This window comes from Dendrobates tinctorius, unplaced genomic scaffold (genome assembly GCF_039654945.1).
Source record: "Dendrobates tinctorius isolate UK_male_01 unplaced genomic scaffold, ASM3965494v1 ptg000174l, whole genome shotgun sequence".
In the NCBI taxonomy this organism is placed as follows: Eukaryota; Metazoa; Chordata; class Amphibia; order Anura; family Dendrobatidae; genus Dendrobates; species Dendrobates tinctorius.
Genome location: NW_027361841.1, coordinates 2,270,962 through 2,288,578, shown reverse-complemented (window position 1 = coordinate 2,288,578; position 17,617 = coordinate 2,270,962). Strand labels below are relative to the sequence as shown.

General features: G+C 46.4%; 1 protein-coding gene across 1 annotated transcript in view; it reads right to left on the bottom strand.

Annotated features, from left to right (window-relative positions):
- Positions 1-17,617, bottom strand: part of PRPF18 (pre-mRNA processing factor 18) — a 110,727-nt gene that overhangs the window by 8,257 nt on the left and 84,853 nt on the right. The window contains exons 6-8 of the mRNA XM_073551275.1: positions 13,941-14,009; positions 13,610-13,750; positions 2,565-2,636 (exon numbers count right to left, since the gene is read on the bottom strand). Coding sequence (XP_073407376.1) covers positions 2,565-2,636; positions 13,610-13,750; positions 13,941-14,009 — 282 coding nt within the window. The remainder of the gene's footprint in view (positions 1-2,564; positions 2,637-13,609; positions 13,751-13,940; positions 14,010-17,617) is intronic.

The window sequence follows — 17,617 nt, the reverse complement described above, 5'->3', positions numbered from 1 at the left end:
AAAACTGGGAGAACTTATTGACTCGAGTATAAAAGTCTAGGGTGGGAAATGCTCCATAGATTATTCCCCCATATGGTGTCCCCAGAAGAAGCTCCATAGATTATTCCCCCATATGTTGCCCCCATTAGAAGCTCCATATTGTTCCCCCATATACTGCCCCCATTAGAAGCTCCTTAGATTATTCCCCCATATGCTGACCCCATAAGAAGCTCCTTAGATTATTCCCCCATATGCTGACCCCATAAGAAGCTCCTTAGATTATTCCCCCATATGCTGACCCCATAAGAAGCTCCTTAGATTATTCCCCCATATGCTGACCCCCATAAGCAGCTCCATAGATTATTCCCCCATATGCTGACCCCCATAAGCAGCTCCATAGATTATTCCCCCATATACTGCCCCCATAAGCAGCTCCATAGATTATTCCCCCATATACTGCCCCCATATGAAGCTCCATAGATTATTCCCCCATATGCTACCCCCATTAGAAGCTCCTTAAGATTATTCCCCCATGTGCTGCCGCTGCATGTAAAAATAAAAAAATGACATACTCACCTCTCCGTCGCTGGGTGTCAGATTCTCACCTGTCCTGCGTCCATGGCTGCTCACCGCTATCTGCCACGTCATCAGTCAGTGACGTTCGACTGCAGGGGGCGCGGCGCGCACTAACCACGTCACCGCGCCCTCTGCTGTCTGAAGTCACTGACCGATGACAGACAGCAGCAAGCAGCCATGGACGCAGGACAGGTGAGTATCGCTATACTTACCCGTCCTGACGCTGTGTGTCTTGAGCCCCCAGCTTCTCCGCGCTCTCTCTTCCTGCCTTCAGCGGTCACGTGGTACCGCTCATTAAAACTCATGAATATGCGCATATTCATGAGTTTTAATGAGCGGCACCACGTGACCACTGAAGGCAGGAAGAGAGAGCACGGGGAGAAGCTGGGGGCTCAAGACACAGCGTCAGGACGGGTAAGTATGACCTGACACCCCCGCCCCCCCTGACCCCCTTTGTATATGACTCGAATATAAGACGAGAGGGGGACTTTCAGCCCAATTTTTTGGGCTGAAAATCTCGACTTATATTCGAGTATATACGGTATCAGAAGAGTTGACCAAGAGCCAAGTACCACCTGTGGAGAGCTACAGAAAGACCTGGAATCAGCAGGTACAATTGTTTCAATGAAAAGTAATGCACTCAACCTGCATGGCCTGTGTGCACACTCACCAGGCAAGAATCCACTGCTGAACAAAAAGCATGTCCAAGCGCGTTTAAACTTTGCTCAACAACCTTTAGACAAGCCTGTGAAATACTGGGAGAATATAGTCTGTTCAGATGAGACCAAAATTGAACTCTTTGGATGCCAAAAGGCACTGCATATCACCCCAAAAACACCATAGCAACAATGAAGTTTGGAGGTGGGAACATCATGGTGTGGTGTGGTTTTTCAGCATACATTACTGGCAAAATTCATATAATTGAAGGATGAATAGAAAAATGAACAAGATATTCTTGAAAAATATCTGCTGCCACCATCCAGGATGATGATGAAACCACAGGATGGACATTTCAGCAAGATAATTATCCTATCACTCAGCCATGGAAACTTTCAATTGGTTTCAGAGAAAGAAAATAAGCGCTGCTAGAATGGCCTAAGACAATTACCTGACCTGAATCCAATAGAAAATCTATGGAAGGAACTAAAGCTCAGAGTTCATAGAAGAATCCCATGGACCTTCAGGATTTGAAGAGTGTTTGTATGGAAGAATGGGCCAAAAACACACCTGAGTAATGAATGCGACTAGTTTCTTCATACAGGAGGCGTCTTGAAGCTGTCATCACCAACAAAGGCTTTTATACAAAGAACTAAATACATTTTAGTAAGCATTTCAATATTTTTTCCCTGTGTCATTTCTCATTAATAGGGGTTAAAGCGTACCTACACTTACAGGTAGGTTTTTAGAATAAGCTGGATTTATCTAATTTTCAGTTCTCTCAGACTTAATGGGTTGAGTTTAGCTGCGATGATGTCTGCCATACACAGTACCTACAGAAGGATGCAAAACGGCCCTCTTCTTTTGATTATGTTCAGAAACATCAGCATATTGCAACAAAGAAGTGGGCAGTGTAGATGTGAATCCAGCTCTACGACAGGCTAAAAAACTTACTAGAATTTGAAGCACAATCTACCAGTATCTTTGCTACATCCATATCAATACCAATTTTAACCTTATACTTCAGTGAGCTCACAGTTTTCAACAAATGGATTTGAACTGTTTTTCACAGAAAATTAAACTTCCATGACACAGTGGTGAATGTGGCATATAAGTGATGAAAGAAGCACATTTCTCTGATAAGAAACTAATACCATATGTACTATTGAGGTATGAAAAGTTTGTGGAAAGGACAGTGAACATTTCACACAGAATGTGCTGGACTCTAGAAAAGTCACAGTTTTTCAAGAAAATCAGATGTAATTTTGTTTGTGATGTTATTCTTAGTTTGAGGATTCAGCAGTCTTATTTTTCACATAAGATACTGCAAAATTGTATGGCACACTACTTACCTTCACATATTCTCTTTGCAGCACATACTTAATAATATCCGTGATTGACTCTTTAATGTCAGCTGGGAGATTCTGGATAGACAATTAAACAGAAGAAAACACAGCGTAAGAGATGGTCCAAGACTATTGAGAAAGGCACTTCAGTAATGTAAAAAACCCTAGCTTTCTTCTAGGTCGGACATAAAAACAGGGATTTTTGTGTACTCACCGTAAAATCCTTTTCTCCAAGCCACTCATTGGGTGACACAGGACCGTGGGTGTATGCTGCTGCCACTAGGAGGCTGCCACTAAGTGAATACACAAAAAGGGTTAACTCCTCCTCTGCAGTATACACCACCCACTGGCTCAGGATTGAACCAGTTCAGTGACAAAGCAATAGGAGATTAACAAATTAACAGTAGATACAACATGTCAACTATAAAAACTCATAGGCAACAGACCAACAGGGTGGGGGCTTTGTTCCCCAATGAGTGGCTTGGAGAAAAGGATTTTACGGTGAGTACACAAAAATCCCTGTTTCTCCTTCGCCACATTGGGGGACACAGGACTGTGGGACATCCAAAAGGAGTCCCTGGGTGGGAAAAAAATTCATACAGAGTAAACTCCCGACACTCGCTGTCTAGAAGTGCGCTACCGCTGCCTGCAAAATTCGTCTCACCCAGGCCCGCATCTGCCGATGACCGAGTATGGACATTGTAATGCTTTGGAAAGGTGTGTAGGCTAGACCAGGTGGCCGCTTTACAAACCTGCTCTGCCGACGCTTGATGCTAAATGGCCCACGAAGCGCCTACCGACCGATTGGAGTGTGCCTTGATCCTTGCAGGAATAGGCTTGTGTTATGAATGAGTCACCGTAGGAGGCAAAAACAGAAATGCTAGCTAAGTCCAGAAAACCAGAGAAGTTGGCAGCTATCGGATTGCAGACCCCTGAACCTATCAACACAACTAGCAGTAGCCGTGGGGGGTTCCTACGATGCCCTAGACCCCTCGATCACAGCCGGAGGACTATATAGCCTAAAGACAGAAAGGGAAATCTAAACTGCCCCAGAACAGACCCCAAAGCAAAAGGCAGCCCCCAACAAATAATGACGGTGAAGCAAGAAGAAAGAACACTAACACAGACAGAAAGATAGACTGAGCAAAGACGGGGCCCAAGCTAACTAGATTGGAAAGGACAGGAAGGTTGCTGTCTGCAATCCGTGAAAAACCCTATGAAATTAAGAGCCAACAAACTGACAGTGAAAAAGGCCCTGAAGACGCTAGGCTTCAAAAAGGCTATGTCAGTACTCAGGAATATTCTGAAGACTGAGCAACCGGCAAAAGGAGATTCAGCTCACCCCAGCAGGGAATGGCAGAATCCAGAAAAGCAAGGCAAACAAAAACAAAACACAAATGCTAACAGGCAAAGCAGAAAACTTAGCTTTAGAGGAGCAGGAATCAGACTGGTGTCCTAGAAGTCCACAGAGAAATCACCCGCAGGGCAGAAGGGCGTCGGCAGCCTTATATCCAGTCTGTGACTCCACTCAGCCAGTCATCATCATTAGGCTCAAGTGCCTGATAATCAGGCTCATTACCTTCCTTTACCAGAATAGGGAGTTCACCAGACCTCAGTGACGAAGGGGAAAATGAACTCACAACAGGCTTGCCTCTGACACGGTAAGCTTCTTGAATAGCCGACCGAATCCATCTGGCTATTGTCGACTTAGAAGCGGCAGATTCCTTCCGGTGGTCCACCGGGAGCACGAACAGGGCGTCCGTCTGGCGAAAAGGCGCCGTCCTAGATACACAGCTTCTGAGGGCCCTCACTAGATCCAAGGAATGAAGAGCTTTCTCCACCCGGTGCACCGGACTTGGACAAAACAAAAGGTAAAACAATCTCTTCGTTAATATGAAAAGACGACACCACTTTGGGGAGGAAGGGCGGAAAAGGCCTGAGGACTACCTTGTCTTAGTGAAAGGTCAGAAAGGGAGCTCGGCAGGAAAGGGCAGCTAACTCCAAGACCCTTCTGAATGAAGTAATCGTGACTAGGAAGGCAACGTTCAATGAAAGAAGAGGTAGAGAGGTTTCCTACAAGGGTCTCCTTTAGAACCATTGCAGAACACCTAGGACCAGATTAAGGTCCCAGGACTCTAGAGGCTCTCTATAGGGGGGCACCACATGAGAGACTCCCTGAAAGAATGTTCTCACCTGAGGTTTGGAAGCGATCTTGCGCTGGAACAAGACAGACAAGGCCGAGACCTGTCCCTTGAGGGAGCATGGTGCTAGCCCTGAGTCCAAGCCGGACTGAAGGAATTCTAAAATGGTGGGAATGCTGAAAATCACATTTTTTCACATTTTTTTTCATGTTTATTATTTCTTTTCCAGCTTTCCGCGAATTTGTCGTCCATATTCATTGTTGTAATTGCTTTTCATTTTATTTTGCAGTATGGTTTGAGAAAGGCCTCTTAGTAGGTCGAAACGTAACCATAGTATACTCATATCCTGGATTACGATATTTTACCCACATTTTGGATACTTCTTTTGTCTGCGGTGTTACACTATTTGATGCATTTGAAATAAAATAAAAATCCAAAAATTTCACAAAATCTTCAAGATTTTTTGGCAAGATTAATCCACACTTGAGTGCGACTGTTTATCTACTGACTATTGTTTGTGGACCCTCCACGTACAGTCAGCACCTATCTCCTCCACAGCAAGAGTGCGCATCTTTCTTCTTTTGCTTGCGCTGGAACAAGACAGACAAGGCCGAGACCTGTCCCTTGAGGGAGCATGGTGCTAGCCCTGAGTCCAAGCCGGACTGAAGGAATTCTAAAATGGTGGGAATGCTGAAAATCAGCGGAGGGCGACCTCTGCTTCTACACCATTTGAAAACCATTTTCCATGTCCTATAATAGTTACGCTTCCTAGCATTGATCATGGCGGAAACTACCTCGCGGGAAAAACCAGCTTGGGTCAGAACCCAGGATTCAACGGCCAAGTCATCAAACACAGGGCCCCTGAGTTCTGGTGGTAAATTGGACCCTGAGAAAGCAGGTCCAGTCAATCTGGTAGTCGCCAAGGGACGTCTGCGACCATTTGGACCAACTCCACGTACCACGCTCGACATGGCCAGTCTGGAGCAACCAGCATCACCAGTACCCCCTCCGCCTTGATCTTCCGGATGACCTTCGGAAGCAAGGGCAACGGGGGAAACAGGTAGGGAAGCTGAAAGTGATTCCATGGAAGGACCAGCGTGTCCACCCCGACAGCCCTCGGGTTTTGGGACCGAGCCACAAACTTGGACACCTTGGCATTGAGCGAGGACACCATCAGATCCATGTCCGAGGTTCCCGAACAGAGGCAGATCTGCTGGAAAATCTCTTGATGGTGAGACCAATCTCCCGAAGCAAGGCCTTGACAGCTGAGGAAATCTGCAGCCCAGTTTTCCACTCCTGGGATGTGAGTGGCCGAGATAACCGAGTGGTTCCTTTCGGCCCAGCAAAGGATGTGTTCCACCTCGCGCGTTGCGGCTTTGCTGCGAGTGCCGCCCTGATGGTTGATATATGCCACAGCCGTGGCATTGTCAGACTGGATACACATGGGCCGGCCTGCTAGGAGACAATGGAAGCGCCGCAGGGACAGGTGAATCGCTCTGATTTCCAAGACGTTGATGGGAAGACGTGACTCCTGAGGGGACCATGTCCCCCTAGCAGTGTGGCGGTGAAAAACGGCTCCCCAGCCGAGTAGGCTGGCATCGGTGGTGACCACCAGCCAATGGACTGGTAGAAAGCACTTTCCTTGTAGGAGGGAGGAGCGGAGCATCCACCAGTGGAGTGCTTGCTTGACCCGAGGGGTCACTCGACACAGTCGATTGAGGGAGAATGGACTCATGTCCCACGCGTCTAAAAGAGCGTGTTGAAGGGGACGGAGATGCAGCTGCACAAATGGTATTGCCTCCATTGTGGCTACCATCTTCCCGAGGATTCTCATGCTGAACCGGACAGAACGAGGAGACGGTTGGCAGAGGGCCCGGGCTCCCTGCTGCAGGGCTAAGACCTTGTCCCGAGAGAGAGAATCACCAACCCTCGGGAAGTGTCCAGAATCATGCCCAGGAAGGATATTCGTTGAGCTGGAATGGGAGAAGATTTGTTCAGGTTGATCAACCAGCCTAGCCGAGAAAGGGTATCCAATGAAATTTGGACACACTCATCGCAGACTTGGAAGAATGGCCCTTTTATAAATAGGTCGTCTAGGTAAGGGAAGACAACTACGAGAGCATAGAATGGACATGACCGCCATGAGCTTTGTAGACACTCTGGAGGGCAGTGGTGAGGCCGAAAGGCAAAGCCGTGAACGCAAAGAGAAGGAACCTTTGGTGAGGAGGGAAAATTGGGATGTGAAGATACGCATCCCGAATATCATTAGTGGCTAGGAACTCCTCTTGGTCCATTGAAGAGATGACCGAACAGAGAGATTCTATCCTGAAGTGTCGAACTCTGACGAATTTGTTTAAAAGCTTTAGGTCCAGGATGGGTCTGACTGCACCATCCTTTTTTGGGACCACATAGAGTTTGAGGAAAAACCCCTGGAATCGTTCCCTCTCTGGAACTGGGGTAAAGACCCAGTCTTGGAAGAGAGACTCTATGGCTTGGTAAAACGATCATGCTCCTGTTCCTGCTTTTTTGGGGGGACAGGAGGCAAAAAACCAAGTTGGCAGGGGGGAGAGAAAATTCTATCTTGTAACCGGAGGACACCAGATCCCTGACCCACTCGTCATGAACGACTGCAAGCCAGACATGGCGAAATAAGAGTAGGCGGCTGCCTACCCAGCTGGTGTCGTCCGGACGGAGTTGCCAGTCATTTAGTTGAGGATCTTTGGGGCATAGGTCCCCTAGATCTGGCCTGCTACGAGCGGGTTTTCCACACGTTACTGGGTGTGAACGAGGCATGTGATTACTGCGAAAGGGCCAAAAGCGTGTCTGCATCTGTCGGCGGATAGGGCACCTAACACTCTGCTGGGGAAGGGATTTACTCTTCCCGCCTGTAGCGTTGAAATGAGCTGGTCCAGCTTCTCTCCAAATAAGCGACCGCTGAGATAAGGGAAGGAAGTTAAGGACATTTTGGATGCCGAGTCTGCTCGCCAGTTCCTGAGTCATAGAGCCCTTCGAATAGCTACTGCGTTCGAGGCTGCCAGTGCAGAGCAGTAAGCCGCATCTAGAGAAGCATTTACTAAATGGTCACCGGCCAAGGAGATTTGATTGGCTAGCTCCGGAGATATATCTGACTTCTGTATGGTCTTATGAAGAGAATCTTCCCAATAGGCCATGGCCTTGGCTACCCAGGTAGCAAAGGAGGGAAAGTGTGCAGAGCCTGATGCTTCGAAAACGGAGCGGGCGAGGCTGTCAATTAGACGTTCTGTAGGGTCTTTAATGGTGGATCCGTTCGGCAAGGAAAGAAGAGTCTTGGAAGTTAGATGGGATACAGGAGGATCCACTGGAGGGGATTCTGTCCATTGTTTGCAGAGATCTGGAGAGAAGGGATATTTGGTTTCAAGAGATCTCTGACCTGCAAAACGTTTGTCTGGCTGCTCTCTCTGTCACTAAACTATGTTCTCAAACTAAGGGTGATTGGCGAACACCCTATGAGAACGCTTGACCCTTTCGCGTTATCCATGCAGGCCGTAGTAGGCTCTTCGTCGACCCTCAGGGACTGGTTGACTGCCTCAATGAGGCCATCTACTGTAGCCTGGCAACTCTAGGTCGAGGGGCCCATCCAACTCTGCTTCGGAATCATATTCGCTATATGCCCCTGGAGAGGGAGAGTGAGAAACAGAGCTAACAGACGCCGAGGCGCTTGAGGGCCTGGGGGATGAGCCATGTACCCGTTTCCTGAATGCTTGTCTGTGTTCTAAGCGAGAACCGCCCATGCAGGCCGATGATTCCCCTGATATGGGGGAGTTCTCTGAGACAGGTGGATTCGGGCTCCTGGAGGGGTCCCGAAGGGACCAATCGCTTTAGTTAAGGAAGCTATAGATTGCAATAATGAGGAAACCCACTCGGGGGGGGGGGGGGCGCTAGTCACAGTGGGTTCGGTCGCGGAGGGTTTGCGGAGTGTTTTCTCGGTAGCGCAGCCTGACAGGAGGAGCATGAAGTAAAAACCACTGTTTTACTGGACTTTTTGGATAGGGACATGTTGTACCACTATTAACTCCTAATGTACTGCAGGGAAGGCTGTGTGCGCTGCTGCAAGTTCAGCAGGGCACTATGAGGGGAAAAAGAGGGGCCTGAGGGCAGTGTAGTAGAGCACTTACCCAGGTCCTGTGCCCCTAAGCAGCCTTGCTCCTGAGTGATTGCACGCGGTGCAGGTTAAGGCTCTGAGAGATGTGCGGTGCATACAGGCGCCTAGGTTCCGGTCCACAGGCTGAACATGGGGGCCGAGATTTGGTGTAGGCGCTTCTTGCAAAATGCGAGTAGCGCCAGGCCAGTGGACGGAGCCGCCGATGTGACGCGCGTTGTGAGCGGGGACCCAGGCTTGCGGCCTGGCAAGGGCCGAAGCCGGGGAGTAAAGTAGCGGGGCTCGGCTCAAAAAGGCGGCCGAACCCGCAACGCACTCGGGAGCCCCCTCCAATCAAGTACTCACCGCCGTGCGCTGAGGGGAACGTAGGAGAGCTGCCACCCTGTGATAACAGGTCAGGGCAGCGACACGGACGGTGCAGGAACCCTCCATCCACCGTCCCCTTTAGAGGGGGGAGGTGGAGAGGGACCGACCAGCTCCATGCAGCACTGTTGTTCCCTCAGTGGTGGTGAAGTGGGAGCAGCACGGACGCCAAAGGATGGCCTCTGTGTATCCTAAGGGTTCACTCCCCTAGGATTTCGCAGTGCTATTGTCCAGCTGTAGCCTGGCTCAGAAGGGGGTACATAGAGGGAGACACTCCATGTTCCCGTCTGTTGCTGGTGCGGGGAGATCGGAGCCCTAAAGAGAACCGTCAGCCCAAGATGGCTCAGGCCTGGCATCCCACGTACCAGGAGAGGATAAGGGGAGGTGGCACTTCCCGTGCTCACCTGTTGTTGGTTGGGGGAGATCAGCCCCTTGAAAGGGTCAGTCGCACCAGTCTTTCAAGTGAAAAAGTAAAAAATAAAAATGGAAAAATAAAATAAAAAAAGTATGGTCTGAATAGCAGACCCCAGTGTGCCTCCTACAGACACTAAGCATGAACTGGTTCAATCCTGAGCCAGTGAGTGGTGTATACTGCAGAGGAGGAGTTAACGCTTGTGTATTCACTTATTATCAACCTCCCAGAGGCAGCAGCATACACCCAGAGGCCTGTGTCCCCCCCCAATGTGGTGAAGGAGAAAATACATTGGTTTATAAGCAACTTAAAACATATTTCTATCTGCTCACTTTTGTTTTACATGCCACGGAGAAAAACAATAGCTACTGCTGCTGATCAGACAGAATGCCATTTCCTAGTGGAAAGTCCCTTATACTTACAAAGCCCGTCATTCTGTACACCAATTATAGTAATCTGATGCATCCTGATACTGGAGACAGTGGTGACCACAATCATCCTGAAGCAATACATAACAGCATGTAGCGTGCTCATTCATTAAAAATACATAATAACAATACTATATCTAAAAGCGACAACAGTCTTACCTATGAGTGTTGCTGGTGTATGGGATGGGGTGCTAATATCGGTGTCTGTGAGTTTGCTGTCTGTTTGTCACACTGTTCTGGCACCATAATCTAAAATATGCCGATAGAGTGAACGTGCATCATTTTTGGACATGTACGCCTACTTGAAACAGACAACCAGATGCAGTCTATACATCTGAGTATCCGCCTCCAGTAGGCATACACTCACACGTTCACTCTTTCGGCACCATTATAGTCTATGGTGCCAGACCAGTGTGACCCACAAACGGGTGCCAGAGTGCAGCGTGAAAGCACCCTTAACAGTGTTCATAGCTGACAGACCAATAGATAGTAAAATAGTGATCATGGGGCAGTACATTTCCTAGACTAGATTTTATCTCTAATCAGTGCATATCAGCAGCTTGTGTGGCAACACTGCTAAACCTATAGCACAAAGCTTATAAATGTGCAGCTTTCAATGGAAGACGTTACATTTTTAAACCCTTCACGACATATGACCTACAGTGCCTACAAGTAGTATTCAACCCCCTGCAGATTTAGCAGGTTTACACATTCGGAATTAACTTGGCATTGTGACATTTGGACTGTAGATCAGCCTGGAAGTGTGAAATGCACTGCAGCAAAAAAGAATGTTATTTCTTTGTTTAATTTTTTTTTTTAAATTGTGAAAAGTTTATTCAGAGGGTCATTTATTATTCAACCCCTCAAACCACCAGAATTCTGTTTGGTTCCCCTAAAGTATTAAGAAGTATTTCAGGCACAAAGAACAATGAGCTTCACATGTTTGGATTAATTATCTTTTTTTCCAGCCTTTTCTGACTATTTAAGACCCTCCCCAAACTTGTGAACAGCACTCATACATGGTCAACATGGGAAAGACAAAGGAGCATTCCAAGGCCATCAGAGACAAGATCGTGGAGGGTCACAAGGCTGGCAAGGGGTACAAAACCCTTTCCAAGGAGTTGGGCCTACCTGTCTCCACTGTTGGGAGCATCATCCGGAAGTGGAAGGCTTATGGAACTACTGTTAGCCTTCCACGGCCTGGACAGCCTTTGAAAGTTTCCTCCCGTGCCGAGGCCAGGCTTGTCCGAAGAGTCAAGGCTAACCCAAGGACAACAAGGAAGGAGCTCCGGGAAGATCTCATGGCAGTGGGGACATTGGTTTCAGTCAATACCATAAGTAACGTACTCCACCGCAATGGTCTCCGTTCCAGACGAGCCCGTAAGGTACCTTTACTTTCAAAGCGTCATGTCAAGGCTCGTCTACAGTTTGCTCATGATCACTTGGAGGACTCTGAGACAGACTGGTTCAAGGTTCTCTGGTCTGATGAGACCAAGATCGAGATCTTTGGTGCCAACCACACACGTGACGTTTGGAGACTGGATGGCACTGCATACGACCCCAAGAATACCATCCCTACAGTCAAGCATGGTGGTGGCAGCATCATGCTGTGGGGCTGTTTCTCAGCCAAGGGGGCTGGCCATCTGGTCCGCATCCATGGTAAGATGGATAGCACGGCCTACCTGGAGATTTTGGCCAAGAACCTCCGCTCCTCCATCAAGGATCTTAAGATGGGTCGTCATTTCATCTTCCAACAAGACAACGACCCAAAGCACACAGCCAACAAAACCAAGGCCTGGTTCAAGAGGCAAAAAATCAAGGTGTTGGAGTGGCCTAGTCAGTCTCCTGACCTTAACCCAATTGAAAACTTGTGAAAGGAGCTCAAGATTAAAGTCCACATGAGACACCCAAAGAACCTAGATAACTTGGAGAAGATCTGCATGGAGGAGTGGGCCAAGATAACTCCAGAGACCTGTGCCGGCCTGATCAGGTCTTATAAAAGACGATTATTAGCTGTAATTGCAAACAAGGGTTATTCCACAAAATATTAAACCTAGGGGTTGAATAATAATTGACCCACACTTGTATGTTTAAAATTTATTAAAATTTAACTGAGCAACATAACTTTTTGGTTTGTAAGATTTATGCATCTGTTAATAAATCCTGCTCTTGTGTGAAGTTTGAAGGCTCTAACTTATTTGCATCTTATCAAACCTGCTAAATCTGCAGGGGGTTGAATACTACTTGTAGGCACTGTATATTTAAGTTATATGTCGTGTCCCTGCCTTTGATGTGGGCTCACACTTCAATTTATCATCTTCTGATTTAATTTAAAGTGGCTGTTAACCTTCTAAATCCCGCTGTCAACCTCGGACAGTGTTATTTAACACGTGCAGACAGGGGCAAGCGTCATACCATGCTCCCATCAACACGCCAGTACTGTGATAGCAGGGTGTCGACAGGTTGTCATGACAACAGGGGGTCTGCTGATTTTTGCATTTTTTTTTGTTTGTTTTTTAAGGGAAGAGTAGTGAACAAAAAAAAAAAAAAAAAAATACTAAGAAAAACCCCACTCCATTTCTGGCATTTTGATTTTCTTTTGTTGCAGTGCTTACCAGTTAAGTTCATTAATTTTATATTTTGATAGATTAGACTTATGCATGTGGTGATACCAAACGCCATATATCTTTTAATTTTTTTAATTCAAGGTGGTTAATTTGAACTATTATATTTTTTAAACTGTATTTATTATACTTAAATAAAATAGTTAAATATAAATGTTTAAAATATATTTTGTAATATTAAAGTAGCCAGTATCTGCAGCAAGTGGAAAAGGCTCAACTCCTGAGCCTTCTCCACCCGCAATCACGTTTTAGTAAATGATACTGCATTATGGGGTTAAAGAGGCTTAATCTGAAATATTTACAGTATAATATGATATTTACCAAAAATGCCTGATAGATGCAGTATTCAGACTCGTGCAGAGGGGAATAGCGATGTAGCTGTGCATTCACACTGCTCTTTAATAACTCCAAAGGGTGTTCTGAAAAAATAGCTTGTGAATTCCCCCCCCCCCCAAAAAAAAAAAAAAAAAAACAATGGAGAAAGCCAGCCCACTAGCAATGGTGCAAAGTGGGGCCTCATTTGTAAAGGAGGTGGTGGTCTCCATTCATCAAAAATTATACAGACATTAAATGCCTGAGATGGGACACTTTAATGAGTGTTCTCACTTAGATCTGAAAACATTGGTTGCGCTGCTCCATAAACATCAAATATGAAGATATGGAAAATGTATTCCCCTATATCGTCACCATTAATCAATGTTCTCCAGCCAGAAGATATTGTGCACCAGTGCCACAGCAGTATCAATGGCAGCTACCATTACATTAAAAGGCATATTATTTGGTTAAGTATTTGATATATCTTTCTTCTTTTACTATTCTGTCTGAAGAGTCATATATGAAAGTCACTCCTGAGCTACAAAAGTTCTGGGTGTGTGATCTGCTGTTCATGAACTGTGCAAGAATTGAGTAAGGAGCTGCTCTGTGCATTGGGTCAGTGGCCTTCACCTTTTTACGCAGTTTTCTGAACAGTGGTTTTAAATAGGACTCCGTTTGCTTCTGTGTGGCGCTTGCCAGTTTACCCTGCACGCTGCGCTTAACGCAATCTTCTCTTGCATTCAAATCTTTGGCCCAAACTCCTAGAAGAAACTGAAAAAAATCTGGTTTAGTTTAAGTAGCCATCTAGTGGATAATAAAAGTACTGCAGGTCTGGGGGAAAAAATAAGCTCATGTCTATCTGCAGCTTTATGTAGCCCAGAAAAAAAACGTTCTAACCTTTAAAAGGGGGACAATGTGAAATACACATGTATGTCAAATGTAAGGGGGAATAAAAAACTACCTTTAGGACTTTATTAATGACATCCATGTCTTTGTTGTCATCACCTTGTCCCAGACACTCTCCCAAAACCTGAAAATTGAAAATATATTCTTGCTTAAAAAAAATCCAAAGCAAACAAAAGACACATAATTGTTTTCAAGATTATGATTTTTTTTTTCTTTACTTTAAAATGCTTTACAACTTGAGCATAAACAGTAAAATAAGAAAATGAGCTGCAGGCTATCATTTCAAGCACCTGTCCCAGCCCCTCTGGATGTCATGCAAATCCTACTTTCCAGATGTTTATATGAAATTTTTGCAGTTCTCTGCTTGAAAGAACAAGTTCCTCCCAGAAAGCAAAATGTCTCCAAGGATAAAGGAAGAACACAAAATGTCATGGCTTTAGCAGACTATGTACTTGTGCCCATTGCAGCAATGACGCTCAAATGCCAGCTGAACAGCACAGCAGCTGCCACACATTTTGTATACTGGCTCAGCTCCTGAGCCCGTTCCATATACTGGTGCTGCACTTCTGACATACATTCAAAAGAGAAGAGACAACGATCCAAAAGTCCAAGATCGTATTGAAAAATGTAACAAATCTTTATTAGAAGGTAAAATATACAAGTAGGGGGGAACAGGAAACTTGCATACATGTAGAGCAAGTGTGCAAAGGACGCGTAAGATAGGAGCTATTGCATGCATCTATATCAATATCTAAAAGAGATAATATATAATAGTAGTCTATGTTACAAGCAAAACCCAGCAGTTTAGACCTAGTGGTATGCTACCCAAAGTCCATATGGATGTAAGCAACAGTGCTGAACATAAGCAGAAAGTTCCATGGTATATTACCTTAAAATCGACACCAATGGAGGGGCTCAAAACTACCTGTGTACACGCCCCGACGCATGTTTCGGACCAGCCTTCAACAGGGGGCCATACCACTTGGTCTAAACTGCTGGGTTTTGCTTGTAACATATAAACTACTATTACATATCTCTTTTAGTCACATGCAATAGCTCCAATCTTACACACCCCATGCACACTTGCTTTACATGTACAGGTGCTTCTCACAAGATTAGACTATCAAAAAATTAAATTTATTTCAGTTCTTCAATACAAAAAGTGAAACTCTGGTTTGGCCCGAAAGATCCCTATTCCATTTAGTCTCAGGCAAACACTCAAAACTGTCCACATTCCCAGTATAAAGGGAATTGTAATTGACCCATTAGGACCGTTAGCCCCAATAACAGAAAACCCAAAATTTCCATCAGGTGTCTCCTCAAGCCTTTTTCTGGGTAGCTCCAAGAAAAACCCCTTGTGTCTTTATCATGTGGCCCCTGAGGATGTATCGCTTCCCCTCTCAGCTATTTTAGGTGATCGTCCACAGAAAATGAGATATTCTTTTGAATATATTCAACTAGAGCAGTTTTTTCTCTACATTTGCCAATCATTTAGAAAGGGGGCGCCCCCTTTCTTCGCTTAAGTCTCTATGTATGGCTCCCACTAATCCTGTGCATGCAATCTCTAATATCTATATGCTTCTATTAAATAGTGATCTGGATATGCTTCCCCCTTTTTGCAGTGGCGTATCTAGGGGGGGGCAGCCGGGGCAGTTGCCCCGGGCGCAGCCAGCAGGGGGGCGCAGTCGGGCCGCCTAATGCAGCGGTCCGCAGTGTCCTCCCTGGCGGCTGCGTTCTGCCGCCCCCCGCCTGAGAGTCGGCGGTTCTCTGTGTCAGCTGTCAAGCTGACAGCCGGCGCAGAGAAGGAGGCCGTGCCGGCTCCCAGGGAGCAATTGTACTGGCGTCTATACAGACGCCTGTACAATTGAAGCTCTGACCGCCGGGCCAGAGCGACGTCAGCAGCGTGATCAGGTCATGTGATCACGCTGCTGACGTCACTCCCCGGCGCCCAAAGCAAACGCTGGTGGTAAGTGTGCTCCACTGTGGAGCTGAAGAACCACCGAAGATGGGAGGTGAGGGGGAGTTAATGAGTGGAGATGGGGGGGATTTGTAGAGGGGATGGCGGTTAATGTGTGGGGGTATTTAGAGTGGGGATGGGGGTTAATGAGTGGGGATGCCATGGGGTTAATGTGTGGGGGGATTTGGAGTGGAGATGGGGGTTATTTAATGTGATGGGGGTTAATGAGTGGGGATTGGGTCAATGTGTGCGGGGGTTAATGAGTGGGGATGGGGATTAATGTGTGCGGGGGTTAATGAATGGGGATGGGGATTAATGTGTGCGGGGGTTAATGAATGGGGATGGGGATTAATGTGTGCGGGGGTTAATGAATGGGGATGGGGATTAATGTGTGCGGGGGTTAATGAATGGGGATTGGGTTAATGTGTGCGGGGGTTAATGAATGGGGATTAATGTGTGGGGGCGTTAATGAGTGGGGATGGGGGTTAATGTGTGTGGGGGTTAATGAATGGGGATGGGGGTTAATGTGTGGGGGTTAATGAATGGGGATGGGGGTTAATGTGTGGGGGTATTTGGAGTGCAGATGGTTATTTAATGTGTGGGGGATTTGGAGTGGTGATGGGGGTTAATGAGTGGGGATTGGGTTAATGTGTGCGGGGGTTAATGAATGGGGATGGGGGTTAATGTATGGGGGCGTTAATGAGTGGGGTTGGGGTTAATGTGTGGGGGTATTTGGAGTGCTGATGGGGGTTAATGAGTGGGGATTGGGTTAATGTGTGGGGGGATTTGGAATGGGGATGGGGGTACTTAATGTATGTTGAGGATGGGGGGATTTAATGTGTGGGGAGATTTGAGGACACAAAATAAAGAGTATGCATGAGGAAACAGTATGGGGGATTGGTGCAGACAGTATGGGGAGCGAATGGGTTAATGTAAGTGGACACAGTATGGGGAGTCGGGGATATGTGTGAGCAGACAGTATAGAGAGTGAGGGGGTAAATATATGAGGAGACAGTATGGTGAACAGGTGGGATGCTAGAGGGGAATAGTGTGAGGAGACAGTATATTGCAGACATTTTTATTTAGGGGCATTATAATGACTCTTCTATCTTTAAGGGCATCGTGTGGAGATTTGCTGCAGAAGACCAGAGAAGATGGAAGTCTACAGAGACGGCTGTGGATGAGAAAACTCATCATGGGGTCTAGAAGAAAAGGAGACTGACTGCAGAGACGATGTCATCTATAAGGTACCTGGATGTAAATGTTATTTGTGATACTGAATAATTCTCATGTTTTTATTTGTTAGGAACATTAAAGGGGTTGTCCAGGTTTGTATGGAGTCTGCAGACATTCTATGTGACTGCAGACTTCTGAATTCTCACAGTGTTCACTGAACGCTGTTAGGATTCTCTCATGCCGGTAATTTACATACATGCGGTCACATGCTGACTAGACATGTGTGGCCTCACTCAATGAAAATGAACAGAGCAAGGCCGGGCACGTCTAGTCGGAGTGTGGCCAGAAGTATATAAATCACATACTTGTGCTGACATGACTGTACATCGGCAAGGGAGAATCCTAAATGTGTGCAGTGCATTCGTTGTGAGAATTCAGAAGCTGCAATGTCAGGATTCAGCTCTGCAGGTTCCAGTAGTCATCACATGGACACTTCACTCATGTGCGATTTTCATACTTGACAACGAGCTTCTCTTCCTGATTCTCTCAGTTTTTTACTGAACATTGAGAGCATTAGGAGGAGCAGCTCGTGGGTACAT